The sequence below is a fragment of the Diceros bicornis genome, chromosome 14 (genome assembly GCF_020826845.1).
Source record: "Diceros bicornis minor isolate mBicDic1 chromosome 14, mDicBic1.mat.cur, whole genome shotgun sequence".
NCBI lineage: Eukaryota > Metazoa > Chordata > Mammalia > Perissodactyla > Rhinocerotidae > Diceros > Diceros bicornis.
Window position 1 is genome coordinate 29,855,679 of NC_080753.1, and position 20,636 is coordinate 29,876,314.

Here is a 20,636-nt window from a genome sequence, read left to right on the forward strand (position 1 = left end):
TGCATTGGTGTTTTCAAGTTCTTTGGATAAATACCCAGCAGTGGAATAGCTGGATCATATGGTAGTTCTATCCTTAATTTTCTGAGGAATCTCCACACTGTTTTCCATAGTGGCTGCACCACTTTGCACTCCCACCAACAGTGTATGAGAGTTCCCTTCTCTCCACATCCTCTCCAACACTTGTTGTTTCCCGTCTTATTAATTATAGCCATTCTGATGGGTGTGAGGTGATATCTCATTATATTTTTGATTTGCAAGGAAAACAAGAATTCTTACACATTGCTGATAGAAACAAAATTATAAAATCCTTATGGAGGAGAATTTAGCAATGTCTATGCATTTGCCCTTTGACCCAGCAGTCCCACTTCAGGAATCTCCCCCAAGATATGCTAGTAACAAAAGTGGAAACAACCCAAATGTCCATCAACTAATGAATAGATAAATAAAATGTGATATATCCACAATAGAGTAGAATATAATTCAGCGATAAAAAGATAAAAGGTACTGATACATACTACAACATAGCTGAACCTTGAAAACATTATGCTGAGTGAAAGAAGCCAGTCACAAAAGACCACATAGTATACGATTCCATTTATATGAAATGATCACAACAGATACAGAAAGCAGATTAATGGCTGCCTAGGGCTAAGGCAGGGGAGAATGGGGAGTGATTGCTAATAGGTAGAGGGTGACATAGTGGTTAAGTTCACGTGCTCTGCTTCGGCGGCCTGGAGTTCACAGATTTGGATCCCGGGGGTGGACTTATGCACCACTCATCAAGCCAGGCTGTGGCAGTGTCCCATATACAAAGTAGAGGAAGATGGGTACAGATATTAGCTCAGGGCTAATCTTCCTCAGCAAAAAGAGGAAGATTGGCAATGGATGTTAGCTTAGGGCCAATCTTCCTCACCAAAAAAAAAAAAAAGTTAAGCTTTCTTTTTGGGTGATAAAAATGCTCTAAAATTAAAAAAAAAAATGTTCTAAAGTTGATTGTAGTGATGGTCACACAACCTGGTGTATACTAAAACCCATTGAATTGTACACTTCAAATGGATAAATCCATGGTATGTGAATGTTCTCAATAAGGCTGTTTTTATTTTATTTATTTATTTATTTATTTATTTTTTGTGAGGAAGATCAGCCCTGAGCTAACATCCATGCTAATCTTCCTCTTTTTGCTGAGGAAGACCGGCTCTGAGCTAACATCTATTGCCAATCCTCCTCCTTTTTTTCCCCAAAGCCCCAGTAGATAGTTGTATGTCGTAGTTGCACATCCTTCTAGTTGCTGTATGTGGGACACGGCCTCAGCATGGCCGGAGAAGTGGTGCGTCCATGCGCGCCCGGGGTTCTGAACCTGGGCCGCCAGGAGCGGAGCGCACGCACTTAACTGCTAAGCCACGGGGCCAGCCCATTAAGGCTGTTTTTAAAAATATGCTGAAAAATACTAAGTGACTTATGAACAAAGTCATTTATTGCTGCACTATTTGTAACAGCAAAAAACCTGGAAATAATTCAAATATCTATCAATAGAGAACTGGCTATATAAACTATGATGCCTCCATAAAACATTCTGAGTATTCTGCAGGTGCAAAAAGGAATAAGGAATATCTCCCTATGTGCTTCTATGGAGTGATCTCTAGGATATACTTTTAAAAGAAAAAAGAAATGGGGAAAGTGTTTATGGTATGCTACATTTTGTGTAAGAGAGGGAGTGGGGACAACACAAACATACATACATATAACATACCTTGCTTTATAGTTTTAACTTTGGAACTATGTAATTTTTCGTAGTTAAAAAATAAATTTAAAAACAATTTTGAAACTAAAAACAAACTGATATAAAACTCCTAGAAGATAACATAAGAGAAAACCTAAGTGACCTTAGATATAGCAATGATTTTTTAGATACAACACCAAAGGCATAATCCACGGAAGAAATAATGGATAAGCTGGACTGCATTAAAATTAAAAACTTCTGCTCTGTGAAAGACAGTGTCAAGAGAATCAGAAGAGAAGCCACAGACTGGGAGGAAATATTTTCAAAAGATACATCTAATAAAAGACTGTTATCCAAAATATACAAAGAACTCTTTAAACTCAACAATAAGAAAACAAACAACTCAATTTAAAAAACGGGCCAAAGACCTTAACAGACACCTCATCAAAGAAGATATACAGGGCTGGCCCCGTGGCTTAGTGGTTAAGTGCGCGTGCTCCCCTACTGGCGGCCCGGGTTCGGATCCTGGGCACGCAGCTATGCACCGCTTGTCTGGCCATGCTGAAGCCGCGTCCCATATACAGCAACTAGTAGGATGTGCAACTATGACATACAACTATCTACTGGAGCTTTGGGGGAAAAAAAGGAGGAGGATTGGCAATAGATATTAGCTCAGAGCCGGTCTTCCTCAGCAAAAAGAGGAGGATTAGCATGGTTGTTAGTTCAAAGCCGGTCTTCCTCAGCAAAAACAGAGGAGGATTAGCATGGATGTTAGCTCAGGGTTGATCCATATACAGATGGCAAATAAGCATATGAAAAAACGGTCTACATCATGTGTCATCAGGGAAATGCAAATTACAACAACGAGATTCCACTACATACCTATTAGAATGGCCAAAATCGAAAACACTGACAACACCAAATGCTGGCAAGGATGTGGAGCAGCAGGAGCTCTCATTCACTGCTGGTGGGAATGCAAAATGGGACAGCTACTTTGGAAGACAGTTTGGCGGTTTCTTCCAAAATTAAACATACTCTTACCATATTATCCAGCAATCACACTCCTTCATATTTACTCATAGGAGTTGAAAACTTATGTCCACAGAAAAACCTGCACGTGGACATTTATAGCAGCTTTATTCATAATTGCCAAAATTTGGAAGCAACCAAGATGTCCTTCAGCAGGTGAATGAATAAATAAACTGTGGTACATCCAGACAATGGAATATTATTCAGCGCTAAAAAGAAACAAGCTATAGAGCCATGAAAAGGCACAGAGAAATCTTAAATGCATAATACTAAGTGAAAGAAGCCAATCTAAAAAGATGGAATCATACTGTATGATTCAAACTATATGACATTCTGGAAAATGAAAAACTATGGAGACAGTGAAAAGATCACTGGTTGCCAGGGTTTGGGGGTTGGGAGAGGGATGAATAGGTGAAGCACAGAGGATTTTCAGGGCAGTGAAAATACACTGTATGATACTGTAATAGTGAATACACGTCATTATACATTTGTCCAAACCCACAGAATGTACCACCAACAGTGAACCGTAATATAAACTATATTTTGAGTGATTACAATGTGTCAATGTAGGTTCATCTATAGTAACAAATGTACCACTCTGCTGGGGGACATCGATAATGGGGGAGGCTATGCATGTGTGAGGGCAGGGGATATACGAGAAATCTCTATAGCTTCCTCTTATTACTGTGAACTTAAAACTGCTCTAAAAAAACTTGTCTTTAAAAAAAAACTGAGGGCCGGCCCCGTGGCTTAGCGGTTAAGTGCGTGCGCTCTGCTGCTGGCAACCCGGTTCGGACCCCGGGCGCGCACCGACGCACCGCTTCTCCGGCCATGCTGGGGCCGCGTCCCACATGCAGCAACTAGAAGGATGTGCAGCTATGACATACAACTATCTACTGGGGCTTTGGGGGAAAAAATAAATAAATAAAATTATAAAAAAAAAAAAAAAAGAAAGAAAGCTTTCTTTAAAAAAAAAAAAAAACCTGAAACAAATGAACCTTTCTGTATGTCAAATTGGTACCCAACCATATAAAGAATGATTTCAAGTGACTTTAAAACACAGTATTTTGACCATACATTCTTAATGGGATATATCATAAGATGAAAACACACATACACACATAGAGAAATCCACTGTAGTCTTATTGATAGTTATAATATTGGTTTTGTTATTTTTTGAAACTATCAAAAAAGTAAATCATTTTTAATATTATTGTTGTTAGGAACCAAGATTCAGCATATGAATAAAAAATACAAATATTAAATCTAAAAAATTAACTTAAAATCCTCTTTTTTTAATTTGAATTGAGAAATATCAAGATATTGTCATGATTTATTTTTCTTTATTAAAAATACCTTTTCCCTAGAACTGAACACTAAAAAGGCCTTAAAGCAAAGACAACTCAGTGAATACAATTCTGCCCAGACCATTGTCTCTAAATAGCATTTCTCACTAAAAAGAATCAGCGTTCCTTGGAGAAATGTCTGATTTCAGGTCTGAAGCAAAGATATATAAGAGAAGCCTGAAAGCCCCTGTTCCATCTAAAAACAGGAAGATTACTGGGGTCTTGTCCAAAAGACACAGGAGGTAACTTTGAAAGGCTCTCACTAGCCAAAGATGGGGACATCTGAACATCAAAAAGAATAATGATTGTAAAGGCATGACATACAACAAACATATTTAAAAAGTAAACGTAAAGGTAGGATGTAAAAAAAATTAAATGTAAAAGCATGTAAAGTGGTAAACCACCCTAGAAAAGTTAGGACAGTTTCTTAAAAAGTTAAATTCACATCTACCATACCACCCAACCATTCCATTTCTAGACATTTACCCAAGAGAAATAAAAGCACATGACCACACAAAAACTTGTATATGAATGATTACAGCAGCATTATTCACAATATCCAAAAACTGGAAATAAAATATCCATTAACAAGTCAATGGATAAACAAGTTGTGATCTATCCACACAATGGACTAATACTCAGTAATAAAAGGAATGAACTACCGATACATTCAACAACATGCGTGAATCACAAAATAATTACGCTGAATAAAAGAAGTCAGACAAGGGGGCGGCCCAGTGGCGCAAGCGGTTAGGTGCCTGCGCTCCGCTGCGGCGGCCCGGGGTTCGCCGCTTCAGATCCCGGGCGCGCACCAATGCACTGCTAGGCCAGCCATGCTGTGGCGGCGTCCCATATAAAGTGGAGGAAGATGGGCATGGATGTTAGCCCAGGGCCAGTCTTCCTCAGCAGAAAAAGAGGAGAATTGGCAGATGTTAGCTCAGGGCTGGTCTCCTCACAAAAAAAAAAAAAAAAAAAAAAAGAAGCCAGACAAAAAATAGTACATATTACATGATTCCATTTATATAAAATTATAGAAAATGCAAACTAATCTATAGTGACAGAAAGCCAATGTTTGTCTGTGGATGGGGGGGGTGGGAAAGGGAAGGGAAGGAATACAAAGGAGAACAACAATGTATGACAGTCATGGATATGTTCATTATCTTGACTGTGTTGATGGTTTCATGGGTGTATGTATATGCCAAAACTTATCAAATTGTACACTTTATTTTTTTGTTTTTTTTTTTTTGAGGAAGATCAGCCCTGAGCTAACATCCATGCTAATCCTCCTATTTTGCTGAGGAAGACCAGCTCTGAGCTAACATCTATTGCCAATCCTCCTCCTTTTTTTTTCCCTAAAGCCCCAGTGGATAGTTCTATGTCATAGTCGCACAGCCTCCTAGTTGCTGTATGTGGGACGTGGCCCCAGCATGGCCGGAGAAGTGGTGCATCGGTGCGCGCCCGGGATCCAAACCCGGGCCGCCAGTAGCGGAGCGCGTGCACTTAACCACTAAGCCACAGGGCCGGCACTAAATTGTACACTTTATACATGTGCAGTCTATTTTATGTTAATTATACCTTAATAAACCTGTCAAAAAAATCCATGAATTCAAATTGATAAACCTCCTTCACCCTCTCCACCCTCCCAAAAAAATCTCTTTGGAGACTATTAGGGTGTCAACTCATAATTCTTAAATTTGATAAACAAAGGTAAAGAATCGAGCATTTATCCTGAAATTCCTGTACCAACTGTATTTCAAGGTAATTAAATAGTTGGTGAAAGAAAGTTCCTTATAGAAAATCACAACTAATAAATGCAATAGGAAGAAAAGAATTACAAAATCCCTATTTTGCACCCCACAATGAAATAACAGATCTAGACAACTATCATCAGTGGTCCTTAAACCATGAGGTGAAAGGTAGATGAGGAACTTATCCTAATGGATAAATCAGGCCAACATCACCTGAATCCACTGATTAATCTTAATCAAAGGAACATTACGTGCTTCCCAATATGTTAGAATAGGAAATACATCATACCATTTATGAAGTATTCTTACCAAGAAAACAAAACAATTGAATCAAATCAAGCCTTTAAATCTAACTATCAGATTAAATAAGAAACATTTTATTTTATTTTATTTTTTGCTGAGGAAGATTCACCCTGAGCTAACATTTGTTGCCAATCTTCCTCTTTTTGCTTGAGGAAGATTCACCCTGAGCGAACATCTGTGCCAATCTTCCTCTATTTTGTATGTGGGTCGCCATTCAGCATGGCCCCTGACGAGTGGTGTAGGTCTGCACTAGGGAACCAAACCCAGGCCGCCTAAGCTGAGCACACCAAACTTAACCACTAGGCCATGGGGCCAGCCCAAGAAACATTTTAAATGACACCTTGAGGTCACAATCAGCCAAAATACAAAATGCAGGAAATTCTTTAGAAAAATAATCCAGTTTCTACAAAGAATAAATGGTATATTAAAAAGTGTGAGGTGGGGGATTGTTTAGAATTAAATAGCTCTAAAAGGCATATCCCCAGGGGGTGGCCCAGTGGCATAGTGGTTAAGTTCACACACTCCGCTTCAGCAGCCTGGGGTTCTCAGGTTCAGATCCCAGGTGTGAACTTACACACCACTCATCAAGTCATGCTATGGTGGCATCCCACATACAAAACGGAAGAAGACTGGCACAGATGTTAGCTCAGTGACAATCTTCTTCAAGCAAAAAGAGGAAGACTGGCAACAGATGTTAGCTCAGGGCCAATCTTTCTCACCAAAAAAAAATTAAAAGGCATATCCCCAATGTAATACATGGAGCTCTTTGGATCCACACTGTATTGTAAAAAAATATTTTAGAGACAATTTAGGAAATCTGAATATGAAATAAGTATTAGATGACACTAAGAAATTCCTACTAATTCTACTGACTGTGATAATAGTATTGTCGGGGGGAGGTTCTTTCTTCACAATTCTTGTCTGTTAACAATACATGACATGTACAGGTGGAATCATATGGTGTCCAGGAATTGTTTTCAAGTACTTTGGCGCGCGCACGCGCGCGCGCGCGCGCGCACACACACACACACACACACACACACACACACCGTGTCACAGTGACAGGAGAAAAGTGAAAAAAGAATGGCAAAATGATGATAATTGTTGAAGTTGGATTTTGGGTGCATGGGGACTCATTACACTATTCTCTCTACTTTAGCATATGTTTGAAAATTTCCATAATAAAATTTTTTATTTTTTAACTATACAGTAATCTGGACCAGTTAATATGTTGGAAATAACAGGGCCTAAAGCAACTAACCTCTGTCCTGAAGCGAGGGCAATGGGAGACTGTCCATTGGGGGGCCGAGGCTCCTCACACGTCTTCATCTCCAACTCTACCTTATCCAGACACTGAAATAAAAGCCATGGAGAGCTAAGCATCTGCACAAAAACCCACACAACATAGACTGTGTCTTATTCATCTGTGTGCACCAATGCCTAATTAAGTGCTGTACCCACAGTGGGCAGACAAATGTTTGTCAAATGAGTGAATGAACAAATCAAACTGTGAGGAGAGGCCTCATCTTCCCCCTTCCATTTCAATTAGCGGAAGAACTCCATGACAAGCACGGGATTAGCTCATAGCGGAAAATTAAAACACAAATTCAAGTTACAGAGATGTTACTATTCCTAGGGATTCCAGTCTTTGGCATAAAGATAGGCATCAATCAGTTCCTGAAGGGCTTTCAGCTGATAACCAACCAGTAGTCAACAGGAACTAAACTGCTAATTTTTCCTGTGTCAGGATTCCAAAGGAAATCTAAAGACAGAACCTGGGCAAAACTTGTCCAAAAAAAAAAAAATAGCTCAGGACTTCTGGGTCTTCTGTCTCAGTGCTAATTGCTATACTGCACAGCAGTTCCAGAATAAGCCCAGACAACAGTCACTCTGTCTCAGAGAGAAGCTCACAAGCCAGACAGAAGCAACCACCACTGCCAAAAGGGGCAGTCTATCAGGACTCCCCCCATCTTCTCTCAGATCTTTTAAAACCCTATCCCAGCCATCCCATTTGATTATTTGCAATCAAGAAAGGCCATTACCAAGCAAATTGGGTGTGTCTTCAACTTTGTCCACTGGATCTGAAAGAGAAAAGCCAAGACTCAGGACTATGGGAGCCACCCCTCAAGAAAGCAGGCCTGCTGGCCAAAGAAAGCAACAGCACTCTAACCCCCATTCTCACCCGGATGGAGGCCCTGTTGCAGTAGACCCGAGTGATGGCTAACCAGGTGGGCAGCTCCAGCACATTCTGCAGAACCTCTTCATCCAGCTCCAGGTTGGTCAGTTGACCCTCCCCTTTCAGGGTGCTCAAATTGATTTTGTCCGGGGAAAGATTCTTAGTGAACCTGAAAAGAGCGATCATAAGAAGCTATTATTTGCACAGAGCGCAGAACCACACCACTTGTCTGTCATGTGGTGGCAGCTCACGCAGAAGAACTAGAAGGACTTACAACTAGAATATACAACTATGTACAGGAGCTTTGGGGAGAAAAAAAAAGAGAGAGAGAGAGGAAGACTGGCAAAAGATGTTAGCTCAGGGCGAATCTTTCCCAGCAAAAAAAAAATTAAAGAACAAATGTTGACTAATGACCACCCTGTCTCTATGCCACATAAGATGTTAGGTGAGACCCATCATTCTATTCATGACTGTGTCATCTTTCTACTCAGGAATCTCCAATGTGGATTCTGGAGAAATGGCTGTAAGCAGTGGCAACATAGTCTTTTGATATTTCTGAATCCCCACATAAAATCAGAGCAACTAGACAGCAACACAAAAAGGCCATGGATAACAGTTAAAACAAAATTGGAAGATAAAGCGTCCTCATAAACTCCCACATATAAGCAGGAGGGGAAAAACATCAACAGCCACAAGATGTGAATGCTATAAGCAGCAGTGCAGATCACCATAGAGGGAAGCAATAAGGCATGTGAAGGACCAGAGAACAGGAGAACTCCAAGACAACCAAGTAATACATGAAAAGCAATGTGGGCCAATTTGAGAATAGCTATCGAAACTGGAGGGATTTGTCCACCGAAAGGGGTCCTCAGTGAGGCCCAAAGGAGCTGGAGCAGTCTAGCCCTAATAACTCATGGAACTAACCAAGGCTCCTTCCTAGGACCGGGCCCCAACGCTGAGAAGAAACTGCTGAGAGAGGAATTCAAATTGAGCAAGATAGGGATAGCAGAAATGAAGACAAGAGATGGTCCAAATACAAGTAGGCTGGGTGGGGGCAACAAGACCAGGCTATCTCAGAAAGCAAGCCATTATATTTTTTAACACTATTTGAAACAACAGAAGAGGGAGCTCTATGAAGTTAGAATATGAAATGGTAACAGGCTAATTATTGGCTTGTTAATAAGTAAGGTAAAATGAAACCCCAGACCCTTACACATACCTTTACTGGTGTGACAAAAGAACACCTAAAGTCTTGCCAAAGGAAATGAACCTGAATCTCATCATGCTACTGGGTCCAGCTGCTCATTTGCAGGAAACACAGAGGACAGAGGAAAACTGCTGAACTGTACCATAACTGTGCAATTAGCAAAATCCAGACCATGGGAAACTCTATAGGTTCAGGTGGCCTGGATATAAACAATTCACACAGGCCAGTCTTCTCACTACTCCACACTTACTGTCTCCAGTCTTTGTTCATGGGCTCTCGCGACTCACTCCCTTTCCTGGAGCATCCTCATCACAATCTGCCATTTAAGGCCCAACTCAAGACTTCTCACTGAGGCTTACTTTCCCTAACTGCTGCAACTCACATTACACTCTTTTCTTCTACATTCCTGGAATCTGTATCACTCATTTAGGTCATAATCATAGAGGACCTTAGGATGTTCTCTGATTCTCCCTTGTGTAACCACCCCTGCACAATTAGATGTTAAGCCTTTTGAGATCAGGGGCTTAGTCTTAGCCATCCCTCCTAGTCAAAATGGTTATCTGAGAGAATGCAGGGCCTACATAGCTCTTAGCTAATAGTCCTGCTGGCTAACTGCTCCCAGCTCCCTTCTCTCATCTTTTTGGCTGGATCAATTTAAGGCCAGTTCCTTACAGCATAATCCTCTCTCTCGTATGACAAATTGTCTAGAGGAATCTCATCCCTGTAATTCTCCCTGTTGCTGTCTGTCCTGATCACTATTTTCCATCCCAATAATGAATTGTATTAGCCCTCCAGCCTTAACTTAGCCCTTACATGTATTAGATTAAATAGTTGACTTCAGAGTTATATATTGTTTACCAGTTTTTATATTTTCACACACATCCTTTCCTTTTACTAAGCTGTGTTTTTAGTGTTTTTGGTTTTCCTTGGACCATAAGATCACAACATGCAAGAGTTTTATCTTTATGGTATTTTTTCTACAGTGCCTAAAATGGTACTATATAAAAAGGTTCTTTAACAATTTTTTAAATGATAGTAAAAAACTTTTTAGAAGTTTATAAACATGCAACATTTAGAAGTTTATAAACATGCAAAACAAATGATATTAAGGGATACAAAGGAATGCACTGGCATGATAACAAATTCAGGAAAGTGCTTACCTGTGGGACAAGGGGAGGGGTCTACAGGAAACTTCAACTGTATGGATAATGTTTATTTCTCAAGTTGGGAGGTGACTGTATGGCTGTTCATTATATTACTCTCTATACCCTTTTGTATGGCAAATATTTCATAATAAATCTTTCTAAGATTTCTATTAATTACCTATCATGTGTACTTACTGTTGGGAGAGCTGCTCCACCATGGGTCTCTCATACTCCTACATGTCTTGCTGGGTACGCCAAAAACGCATGACCCTGACCACTCCTTACCCAGGCCACTTCTCAGGACTGTGTTTGCAAAGAGCAGCTTTGAGGGATGAAGTAATGTCCCCCTCCAGGACAAAGAGCAGGCTTGCATACCACCTACTATAAAAGCACTGAATTCCCCAAGCTTAATATTCCATTCCTATAACACATGTGCAGGCATTCATCTGGGCCCATTCATGTCACTCCCATGAGACTTAGGGGGCAAGGAGAACCAATGCAAACATATGCTTCTGCTGTTCGCTGGGCCATGAGTAATCAAGTCCTTTGTCTCTGATCCAGGAGTCCTGCGTGTTCTGCCAGCACCCATAAACTGTAGCAGGCTAATTATTAGCTTTAAAACCAGGTAAATTAATATCCCAGACCCTTACCCATACTTGTACTGATTTTAATTAATAAAAAAAAATTTTTTTTATCAACATTTACTGAGTATGAACCAATTTTATTCTCTGAACCAAAAAGACAAGCTTTCTATAATGACTCCTATCCTCTGAAAACTAACTTGCCACAGAGGGAGAGAATTCCTCTCTTCCTGTAAGTAATGGCTACCGGAAAGGAAACAGGACTGGGGTTTGAAAGAGAAGAAAAGAACATCTTAAGCACTTCCACTACATAAAACAACAACAACAACAACTGAAAGTAAAGGAAGATATAGTGCATGCCCCTGAGGAACTTGGAGAAAACAGTCCTGAGGGAAGGAAAGGAAAGCAGAAAACAGAACTCAACATTATTTGTAATCACTAGGTACAAGCAGGCCTTCTTTTCCAAGCCCTTATGTATTTAAATAAGATATTACAATGATTCCTTCCTCTGTTCTTCAGTATTCCGGGAAACCACATCAGCTCAGAAATTGGGGCAGCGCATCCTTCAGAAGTATTAGTCTTAAAGATAAGAATTTTTGAAGAGTTTTGAAGACTATGTGTCTCCTCCTCTCCTCCCCACCGATTCTGATAAGACTCCACTGCCTTGCCTCAGTTGAGAATCATGGTAGGAAAGAGCCACTGTCAGAGATGGGAGTAAGGATCCCTTTAACATGCAGGAGTGAGGAGAAAAGGCTGAGAATCACAAAGCTAAGCTACTTTTCCTTATGATAAAAGGCCACTGTTAAGAAAAGAAAGTGATAGAGACTTTCCAAGTATGTTCCTCTTTTTTCAGAGAGGAACATACTTCAAATAAAATGAAACAAACACAGTCAAGAATAAGTTACACTGCATGTTAGCACTGACATTCTCAGAGTGATTATACTAACTAGGTACCATATATCTAATTTCTACATTGTGTTCTATGCAAAGGTAACTCTATTTACAGTTCCATATAAAGTAAATGTCATTTTTCAAGCTTTGAAAAAAAAAAAGTATGAGACTGTGTTACATTTCATCTTAACCTTGCCAGTATTTAGGGCAATGTGTCTCAAACTACGGTCCTCTGATCACATGGGTGGAATCACCTTGGTATGTTTATATTGACATGCAGATTATTGGGCCACAACCCCAGATATGCTGAATCACACTGGGGAGAGGGGTAAGGAACCTGCACTTTTTTTTTTAACCATAGGATAGTTTTTTTTCCTATGATGTATGGTTTTTTGTTTTGAGGAAGATTGGCCCTGTGCTAACATCTGTCGCCAATCTTCCTCTTTTTTTTCCTTTTTTCTCCCCAAAGCCCCAGTACATAGCTGTGTATCATAGCTGTAGAGTTACAGCTCTTCTATATGGGATGCTGCCTGAGCATGGCTTGATGAGTGTCCACACCCAGGATCCGAACCAGCGAACCCCAGGCCACCACCGAAGGGGAACGCGGAACTTAACCGCTATGCCACCGGAACAGCCCCAGGAACCTGAATTTTTAACAAACTAAAGGTGATCCTTTTGTTCTCTAAAGTTTGAGAATGGTTTAATTTGAGGTTTCAGTTAACCAGCTAAAATGATTCAAGGAAGGGAAAATGAGAGGCTACAAATGGAAATGAGATGCATAAATCCATTCTTCAAGATCAGTCTAAATCTGGCTATCTCACTAATGCTGCGACTTTAAGCAAACTGTTCAATCAACTTCACAGCGCTGTTGGGATTAAAAGAGCTAACTCACAAACATTAAATACCCCAGCATTTATTAAGTGTCCAGTAAGTAAATAATCTTTATTATTTCTGGACTCTACTGCTCTCTCCCTTTAGAAAAGGCTTAAATTATCTTTAGAAACAAAAAACAAAAAACACGGTTTAGGAGGCTTAGATTATGAGCCTAGGACTCAGGTTGTCCTCAAAAGACAATCCCTCAGATCTGTCTTTCTATCTCAATGTATCATCCTCCATTCCCAGTATGCCTATTTCTATCCTTTTGACCCAAGTATCTAGAAATTGAAATCTGAACAAGGATAAAACTAAATTAATGTTCCCCAGAAAGCCTTCCCATTATATCCCACTCTGGCTCCAGGAATAGATTTTTATCTCTTGTCTCTCTAGTATTAATGGGTCACAACAGAACAACTGAAGACAGGGAACAAAATTATCAATGAAGATAGTCAAAATCAAGCTTGTAAAGGCAAGGCCAACCAATCGAAACCAAGAGGTCTATAGTTGGTAACCAGCAGAGTTCTATAAACTCTGTACCTGTGTCACCCAGCAAATGACAAATCGACTTCTTCAGGGCAGTTCTGTGGAGGAGAGAACCCTGTGCCTCACTTTATCCCAACAGTAACCAGGTGGACTTATGTTTCTGACTGTGCACACCACCAGCCTGTTGGCATACTGCCCTTGTCAACAGCACTAACACAGAGGAACAACCGGAAAAGCACAGAACCCAGAAGGACCTGTCTTCCCACCCAAAGTGGGTGAGGCCCTGGATGAAAAGTGATCATTCATATTTCCAGGTATGGCACAGAAGAATAAGCAAGTGAGAGGATAAACTTCATTTTATTATATAATTTTGACTATCAGAATAGAGAGTCTCTACGGAGATTACCTGCTTCAGTCTCTTATCTAGTCAAATAATCCCTCTTAAGTTTTGTCCCAGACATTTTTACTCTGCCTGGACATACAAGAAGGCTGATTTAACATCTTTTTCTAGCCACCACTGTGTAAGGAGATGGACATACAGTTTAAAATGTCTTTTTACCCTATAGGCTACACCAGATCAATGGTCTTTGGTCAACTAAGAAAGTGTCATTTAAAAACATAATCTATTTTGTACACCATAAGTGGGAAAAAGCCTCAACCCCTGACCTGGCCTGGCAGAACCAAACTACTAATGATAATGACAACATTTTACTTTGTACCCAGCACTGAACTAAGAAACTTAAACACATTATCTCAATTAGTCTTCACAACACCCCACATGATGTATGCATCGTTATGCCCACTTTAAAGAGGAAGAGCGAGAGGTTCAGATGTGAAATAATTTGCCCAAGGTGACAGGGCAGGAAGAGGCAGAGGCAGATTATGAATCCAGATCTGCTCACTGGACTATCTTACTTCTACTAACATCTTCTCTTCATATTGTGTTCCTGCAAAACACACCTGGCACAGAATGAATTTACGAGCTGTCTCAGAAACGGCTGGAGGACATTCTTTCCCTTTTTGCAACCTACTAAGGACTGCTTAACCTGTATAAGAAGAATATTTCTAAATTTGGGGGAGTAAAGTTATAGGGTAACTCCAGCAAAAACTTTTCTGCACTTCACCAACCCAATCAGATTAATAAAATCTTTCTTAAGAAGGCCCAGGGCTAATTCACCACCATTCCAGCAGTAATGCCCGGTCTCTACCAAGACACTGACAAGAAACCACAGAGGTTACTCTGCCATCAGCTCTGTGATCAAATACGCAAGTAACTAAGTAATCATCAAAAGCTGAACAGTGCTAAACAACCATGAGTTCTTCAATACTCTCTAAGGACTGCTGATGGTACATGCAAGTCTGTTAGACCACCATGGGCTGTTCTCCCGTAACAGTAGTAATGACAAAACATATTTGCTTTTTCATTTATAAATTTACTTTTAGGATTCAACAAAAAAATAGATATCACTTTATTAGCTTCTCAAAAAAGGCAGTAACAACTCCTCAACTGATTTTGTCTGCATTTTATGGTAATAACAAAGAATAGGTAAAGAGGTGATCCATGGGGTCAAGATCCAGGTGGGAGAAGTTTGTGGAGGTTTGCTCTACCAAGGAAACCACTGATCTGAGATCTGATCTGAGACCACATCACAGTCCCTGGCACAACTTTATTCAGCATTTGTGTTTCTAATTGAAGATAATATCATTGAGTCCAAGGGTGGATGAAAAGGCTAATGGAAGCCTGCTATTTATTCCACTTCAAGTATGTGGGAAAACATTTTCTGGCCATCTGTTACTGGCACAGAGCATAGAAGCTAAGATGAAATCAAGCTGGAAAAACAGATTTTGATCAGGTTTCATTTCTGCCAGAGGACTACAATCTGCCAAAGAGACAACAGAGAAAGTCTCTCAGACATCTTTGTGAAAATGTACCACAACGTTGAGAAGTAAGAATTCTTCGATTTTCAGATTCCCAGAATTTCAGGGCTAGAAGGGATCTTAAATGACCATCTAGTCCAAATCTATAATTTGCAAATAGCCAGAAAGTTAAATGAGTTGCCCAAAAGTCACAGCTAGCCAATGGTAAAGCTGGGACTAAGTAAATGGCAGAAATGAGACTTAATCCAGCATTCATTCAACTCTCCCACTACCCTGCACCCTATAATTCAGTAACTTTATTGTTAATAATAGGGTCAATAAATTGCAATAATCAGTCTGCTTCATGTCTCATAGAAATCGAACCCTCACAGGAGAAGTAAAAATGTCTGCAAATACACTTTGCTTCTTTCACTATTTTTTCCACTAAGGTGATCACAGTCCAGGCTGTAGCTTCTAAATTTCTTACCCAAATCCACATCAAAGTATTTTCACTGCTCAGCCACACCACAGGCTTGTCTGAAGCAGCTGATTCAGATGTAGGACCCCTACATCAGCTAAACAAAACATCTCAATTGCCAAAGTAGCTAACATTCCATCCCAGATAATCTGCTGGAATATGCCATTCAGTCTTAGAGGTTTGCCATAATAAGGTTTTACTCTCAAAACTTCTGCATGAACAGACATATGCCTTTCTTAGGAGAAAATTCTCTTTCCGTCTAGATTTTTGTTTGTTGTTTGCAATAAATTGGGTTTTTTAATTGTTCTTGTGTTATTTGAGGTGCAACTTATATACACTGGCTTATTTCTGAACTTTCTATTTTGTTCCACTGATTTATTTACCCCTATGCCAAGACCACACTGTCTTTATTACTGTAGCTTCATTTTAAGTCTTGAAAGTAGGTAATATAAATCTTCTCATTTAATTTTTTTCCCCAAGATTATTTTGACCAGTCTAGGTCCTTTTCATTTCCATATAAATTTTTAAATCAGCCTGCCAATTTCCGTCCAAAAAAAAAAAAAAACCACCTGCTGAAATTCTGATTGGGATTGCACTGACTCTATAGCTCAATTTGGGGAGATCTGACATATTAACAAAAATGAATCAGCCTGTCCTTGAACATGATATACATTCAAGGTATGGCATATTTATTTGGGTCTTAACTTCCCCCAGCAATGTTTTATAGTTTTCACTATACATCTTTTCTTCAACTTATTTCTATATATTTTATGTTTTTGACACTATTGTAAAGGATTTTTTAATTTTCTAGTTGTTTGCTGCCATAAGATAGAAATAAAAATTATATTTTTTATATTAACTTTATATCCTGCAACCTTACTAAATTCAATTATCAGCTCTAGTAGTTGTAGTGTCGATTCCTTTAGATTTTCTATGTTAACGATTGTATCATCTGTGAATAAGGATATTTTATTTCATTCCAATCTTTGTGATAATTGATATTTATGTATTGATCTTATATCCTGCAACCTTGCTAAAAGTTTTAATAACTTTTTTTAAAGAAGCCGTAAGATTTTCTACATAGGCATTCATGTTGTCTACAATATCTTTGTCCAGTTTTTGCTACCAGGGTTATGATGGTCACATTAAACAAGTTGGGAAGTGTTTCCCTTCTCTATTTCCTAAAATAAGTTGTGTTAAATGGATATTATGCTTTCTTTAAGTGTCCAACAGAAATCCCCACTAAAATTATCTAGGCCTGTGGTGGCGTAGCGGTTAAGTTAGCATGCTCCACTTCAGCCGCGAGGGGTTCGCAGGTTTGGATCCCACGCTTGGACAGACGCACCACTTGTCAAGCCATGCTGTGGCGGCAGCCCGTATAAAGTAGAGGAAGATGGGCACAAATGTTAGCCCAGGGCCAGTCTTCCTCAGCAAATAGAGGAGGATTGGCAACAGATGTTAGCTCACGGCTAATCTTCCTCACACACACACACACACACACAAAATTATCTGGGCCTGGAGTTTTCTTTGTGAAGGTTTTGATAACAAATGCAATTTCTTTAATAGATATAGAGCTACTCATATATTCTATTTCATTTTGTCAGTTCTGGTGAGTTATGTTTTTCAAAGAATTTTGTGCATTTCATCTAAGTTGTTGAATTTATTGACAAAAGATATTCATAATATCCCTTAATATCTTTTTGTGTGTGTGTGAGGAAGATCAGCCCTGAGCTAACACCTACCAATCCTCCTCTTTTTGCTAAGACTGACCCTGGGCTAACATCCGTGCCCATCTTCCTCCACTTTATATGGGACACCGCCACAGCATAGCTTGACAAGCGGTGCGTCGGTGCGCGCCTGGGATCCGAACCGGCGAACCCCCGGCCGCCCCAGCAGAGCACGTGCACTTAACTGCTTGCACCACCAAGCCAGGCCCCCTTAATATCTTTTTAACATCTGTAAGATCTATCTATATCCCCTCTTTCATCCCTGACAGTATTTATGTTTTCTCTCTTTTTTCCTTGATCAGTCTTCCTAAAGTTTAATTTTATTGATCTTTAAAAAAAAAAATTGTGGCTTTATTAATTTGCTCTATTGTTTCTCCAGTTTTCAATTTCATTGATTTCTACCGTTAGCTTTATTTTTCCTTTCTTCTACTTCCTTGGGTTTATTCTGCTCATCTTTTCCTCGCTTCTTAAGTTGGAAATTTCAATCATTGATTTTTAAACTTTTTTCTAATATAAGCACAGAAAACTATCAATTTCCCAATACTCACTTTATTTGCTACATCCCACAAGTTTTAGGATATGTTGAATTTTCATTATCAACTAGCTAGAAATATTTTCTAATTTCTTTTATGATGTCTTCTTTGACCATGAGTTATTTAGAAATGTATTTTAAATATTCCAAATTTGGGGGGCTTTGCAGTTATCTTATTGTTATTGATTTCTAATTTAATTCCATTGTGGTCAGAGAATATACTAAGTTTTCAATATTTTGAAATTTATTGAGACATATTTTATACTTTAACATATGGTCTATCTTGGTGAACATTCTCTGTACACTTGAAAAGAATGTGTATTCTGCAGTTATGTGTAGTGTTCCATAGATGTCAGTTAGGCAAAGTGATACATACATAATGTTCTTCAGATCATCTATATCTTTATTGATATTTTTCAAGTTGTTCTATCAACTAGAGGGAGGAGTACTAAAAATGTCCAGCAATAATTGTGGATTTTCCCTTTTCTTCTTTTAATTCTGTCCGGTTTGGTTCATGTATATTGAAGTTCCTTTTTTAGGTTCATATGCATTTACGATTATTATGTCTTTCTGATAAACTGATCCTTTTACTATGAAATGTTTCTTTTTAGCTCTAATAGTAATCTTTGTCTTCAAGTCTATTTTGTCTGATGATAATATAGCCATTCCAGCTTTCTTGTGCTTACTGTTCACATAGTATACATTTTTTCATTCTCTTACTTTCAATCTACTTGTGTCTATCCCTTTTTTATCCAGTCTGACAATCTCTGCCTTTAAATTGGAGTATTTAATCCATTTACATTTAATGTAACTATTGACACTGGCTGGATTTTGGTTTACCATTCCACTATTTGTTCCATATATTTTTTTGTTCCTCTAGTCCTCCTTTCCTTTCTTTTTAGGTTAACCTAACATTTTTAGTACAGGTTTCCCCCACTATCTGACAGTTTGCTTTATGCCACTTCACTTTTATGAAAGACCTACATTAGTACCTGTTTTCACTGAGAGAAATCCGAAGAGGATTTTCACTTTTACAAAAAAAGGCAAAGAGTGAAAACAGCATTCAGCATTTGTTTTGCAGCGAGATGTCCTAGTGGCAGTGTGCACCCTGAGCAGCGAGAGTAGCACTGCCAAGCTCCTTCTCCAGGAATCACACTCAGCATCTCAGCATCAACCTGCCATAGCTGTGAACTGTGTCTATAAGCATCTGTGCTTCATCTTGGTTTTTTTGGTAGGTTATTTTTTGGGTCTGGGAAGGCTCAAAAATTTTTACCATATAAATTAATGGTAATTGTGTCTTTGCTTTATGCCATGTTGGCTCACAAAGATTTCATAAGAACGCTCTACTTTTACATAGTGGGGGAAACCTGTATTTCATTGCAATTATCTTATGGGGTTTTTAGCTATACCTCTTTGCTTGTGTGTGTGTGTGTGTGTGTGTGTGTGTGTGTGTGTGTGTGTGTGATTGCTCTAAGAACACAATATGTAACCTTAACTTATCACAATCTACTTAGAGTTAATATTGTACTACTTCACATAAAAATGTAAGAACTTTGCAACAATATAGTTCATTTATTTCCCTTTATCTTTTGGGTTATTGTCACATATATTACATCTACATATGTTATAGACCCACAAAATAGTTTTAAACAGTCTTGTCTTTTAAAGAATTTAGAGAAGAAAAAATATATAGTCTTTTAGATCTACATTTCCAATTTTCTTCCTTCTTTCCTATAGATTCAAGTTTCCATCTGATGTCAATTAATCTGGCAATTAACTTGGCTAGATTCGTACTCCAAACTCTGTCTCCCCTGCAAGGGAGGGCAGGGCTGAATCTCAGCTCAATTCTTTCATCTTTCCAACTATTGCCTTTTCTAGGCTCTGTGGAGTCTTCCCCCATGCATGTCAAGGTTTTGGACAGAGTTTAAAAGCAGATTTTAAGGCTCCCTCTTCTGTTGCTCCCACCTTTCTGAGATTCTCTACCACCATCATTTTCCAGCCCCTCTTGTAGCCCTAAACTCCATCTTCTGACCCCCCCAACCTAGTAAGACTGCAGACTTTCCCTTGAGTTCTAGCCACCACTCATCATGTAAACTGAGGTATCCTCAGGCAAACAGCTGTATAAATGAGAATCTTACCCAGTGCAGTTTCCATCTTTCAAGTTCCCTGTCAGTTTCTGCCTGATTTGGTCACTTTCCAATGTTTTCACGTAGTTGTTTTTCACATATTGTCTAGAGTTCATAATTGTTATCTTAAGGGATGGTTAGGTTGATATAAGATACTCCTATATTATCAGAATTAGAACCCTTTTCTAATAGATCTCATTAGTATTATATCTTCCCCAAGAGGCAATCATGATGTGAGTTACCAAAAATACATATGACCAGATGTGCACAAACACACCCTCTCAGATCAGCGTATAGACAATGATAGATAAGTCATCCTCTTGGTCTGCTGGTGGAAGTGCTTATCATAAAAAACTAAAATAATATAAAAAGGTATAAAAAGAAAATGACAGTTTCCACTACATAGAAGTA

At 39.1% G+C, this 20,636-nt stretch overlaps 1 protein-coding gene across 2 annotated transcripts in view; it reads right to left on the reverse strand.

Moving 5' to 3' along the window:
* BLTP3A (bridge-like lipid transfer protein family member 3A) overlaps nucleotides 1-20,636 on the reverse strand; it is a 62,066-nt gene that overhangs the window by 29,877 nt on the left and 11,553 nt on the right. For both annotated transcript variants that reach the window (XR_009222017.1, XM_058554561.1), the window contains exons 2-4: nucleotides 8,329-8,491; nucleotides 8,189-8,227; nucleotides 7,408-7,499 (exon numbers count right to left, since the gene is read on the reverse strand). Coding sequence is in view for 1 of the 2 variants with exons in the window: in XM_058554561.1 (XP_058410544.1) it covers nucleotides 7,408-7,499; nucleotides 8,189-8,227; nucleotides 8,329-8,491 (294 nt within the window). In the remaining variant the exon portion in view is untranslated. The remainder of the gene's footprint in view (nucleotides 1-7,407; nucleotides 7,500-8,188; nucleotides 8,228-8,328; nucleotides 8,492-20,636) is intronic.